This window comes from Arachis duranensis, chromosome 9 (assembly GCF_000817695.3).
Source record: "Arachis duranensis cultivar V14167 chromosome 9, aradu.V14167.gnm2.J7QH, whole genome shotgun sequence".
In the NCBI taxonomy this organism is placed as follows: domain Eukaryota; kingdom Viridiplantae; phylum Streptophyta; class Magnoliopsida; order Fabales; family Fabaceae; genus Arachis; species Arachis duranensis.
Window position 1 is genome coordinate 5,613,116 of NC_029780.3, and position 1,883 is coordinate 5,614,998.

At 52.8% G+C, this 1,883-nt stretch overlaps 1 protein-coding gene across 1 annotated transcript in view; it reads right to left on the bottom strand.

The window, feature by feature from the left end:
• LOC107464228 (uncharacterized) overlaps nucleotides 1-1,445 on the bottom strand; it is a 3,170-nt gene extending 1,725 nt beyond the window's left edge. Inside the window, exon 1 of the mRNA XM_016083159.1 lies at nucleotides 81-1,445. Within this exon, the coding sequence (XP_015938645.1) occupies nucleotides 81-1,445 (1,365 nt within the window). The remainder of the gene's footprint in view (nucleotides 1-80) is intronic.
• Between the last annotated feature and the right edge of the window lie 438 nt (nucleotides 1,446-1,883).

The window sequence follows — 1,883 nt, forward strand, 5'->3', positions numbered from 1 at the left end:
AACCGAGAGAGTGATGTCAACCTTCCTGCCAACCTCTGGACGTCCTTGATACATCCCGGGCTCTTCATCTGAAGTATTGCCTGGCACTTCTCCGGGTTAGCCTCTACCCCTCTTTGAGTTATCATGAATCCCAGGAACTTGCCGGCTTCCATGGCGAAGGCGCACTTGAGGGGGTTCAGCCTCATACCATGTTGACGGAGGGACGCGAATACGCTTGCCAGGTCGTTTAGGAGGTCATCAGGTCGTGTTGTCTTTGCCAGGATGTCGTCCACGTAAACTTCGACCGTTTTTCCTATGAGGTTGTGGAATATCCTGTTCATCAGCCTTTGATACGTTGCCCCTGCATTTTTTAAGCCAAATGGCATTACCTTATAGCAGAACGTTCCTCCTGGCGTTATGAACGCCGTTTTGTCCTCGTCTGGTCGGTGCATCGGTATCTGATTGTAACCAGAGTAGGCATCCATGAAACTCAGATACCGGTACCCCGCCGCAGCGTCGACGAGTGCATCTATGTTGGGGAGTGGGAAGCAATCTTTGGGGCATGCTTTGTTAAGGTCAGAGTAGTCCACGCACATTCTCCACCTGCCATTGTGTTTTTTCACTAACACCACATTTGAGAGCCACGTCGAGTAGTCTACTTCCCGTATGAAACCTGCCTCTAGGAGGCCGGCCGTTTGCTTGGCTACCTCCTCCGCTCTTTCTGCCGACATCTTTCTCCTTCGCTGAGCCACTGGGCGTGCGTCTGGCTTGACGGCTAAGTGATGTGAAATGATTTGTGGATCAATGCCCGGCATGTCGGCTGGCGTCCATGCGAAGAGGTCCTTGTTGGCCCTTATCATTTCAATCAAAGGCTCCTTCAACTCATGCGGGAGGTTCTTGTTAACGAATGTGAACTTTTCCCCTTCGTCGCCGATGCTAAATTTCTCCAGGTCCCCTTCTGGTTCCGGCCTCGGGTTGTCCTCTACTCTGGCATCAAGGTCGGCCAGGAATACGCCAGATGCTTCCTTGGACTTCTTCCTGAGGGAAAGGCTGGCGTTGTCACAAGCGACCGCCGTCTCGAGGTCTCCTCTTATGGTCCCTATGGATCCATCATCGGCGACAAACTTCATAACTAGCAGCTTGGTGTTGATTATGGCTTCAAAATCATTGATTGTTTTTCTTCCCAAGATGATGTTGTAGGCTGTGGAGTCTCGGAGGATCACGAATTCGGCCATCGCCGATCTTCGGCCTTGCTTCTGGCCTACCGAGATCGGCAGGGAAATGACCCCGTCTGGTTTGATGAAGTGGTCGCCTAACCCGATAACCCCGTGCTGGTGGGTCGTCAGGTCGGCATCCTTCAGCCCCAGTGCGTCGAACACGTTGTGGAACATGATGTTTGAATCAGCCCCGGTGTCGACAAGGATCCGCTTGACGAGGCCGGTTCCCACTCTGGCCGTTATGACCATGGGAGGGTTTTCCGGGGCGTCGCTGAACCATTGATCTTCTGGGCCGAAAGAGATGGACGGAGGTTTTTTGGTATTCTGCACAGGTGTGGATGAGATCGCCAGAACCCTGGCGTCTTTCTTGTGTGCCGATCGGGACTTTGGTGCAGCGTTTTTTGCCGTTACCACGTTTATCACCGTTAGGCCGTGGTCTCTGTCTTCGGGCTCCTGTCACCGTTTGATCGGTCTCTGTCTTCGGGCTCCTGTCGCCGTTTGATCGAGCGTGTCTTGCCTTCCTCATCCTGATCGCGATAGCGCCTTCTCGGCTCCCTGATGAGATGGGAGAACGCTGCTAGCTTCCCTTCCCTTATCGCCTGTTCCAATGCATCCTTTAGGTCGAAACAGTCCTGTGTTTGATGGCCATATCCCTTATGGTATTCACAATAAAGGTTCTTGTTTCCA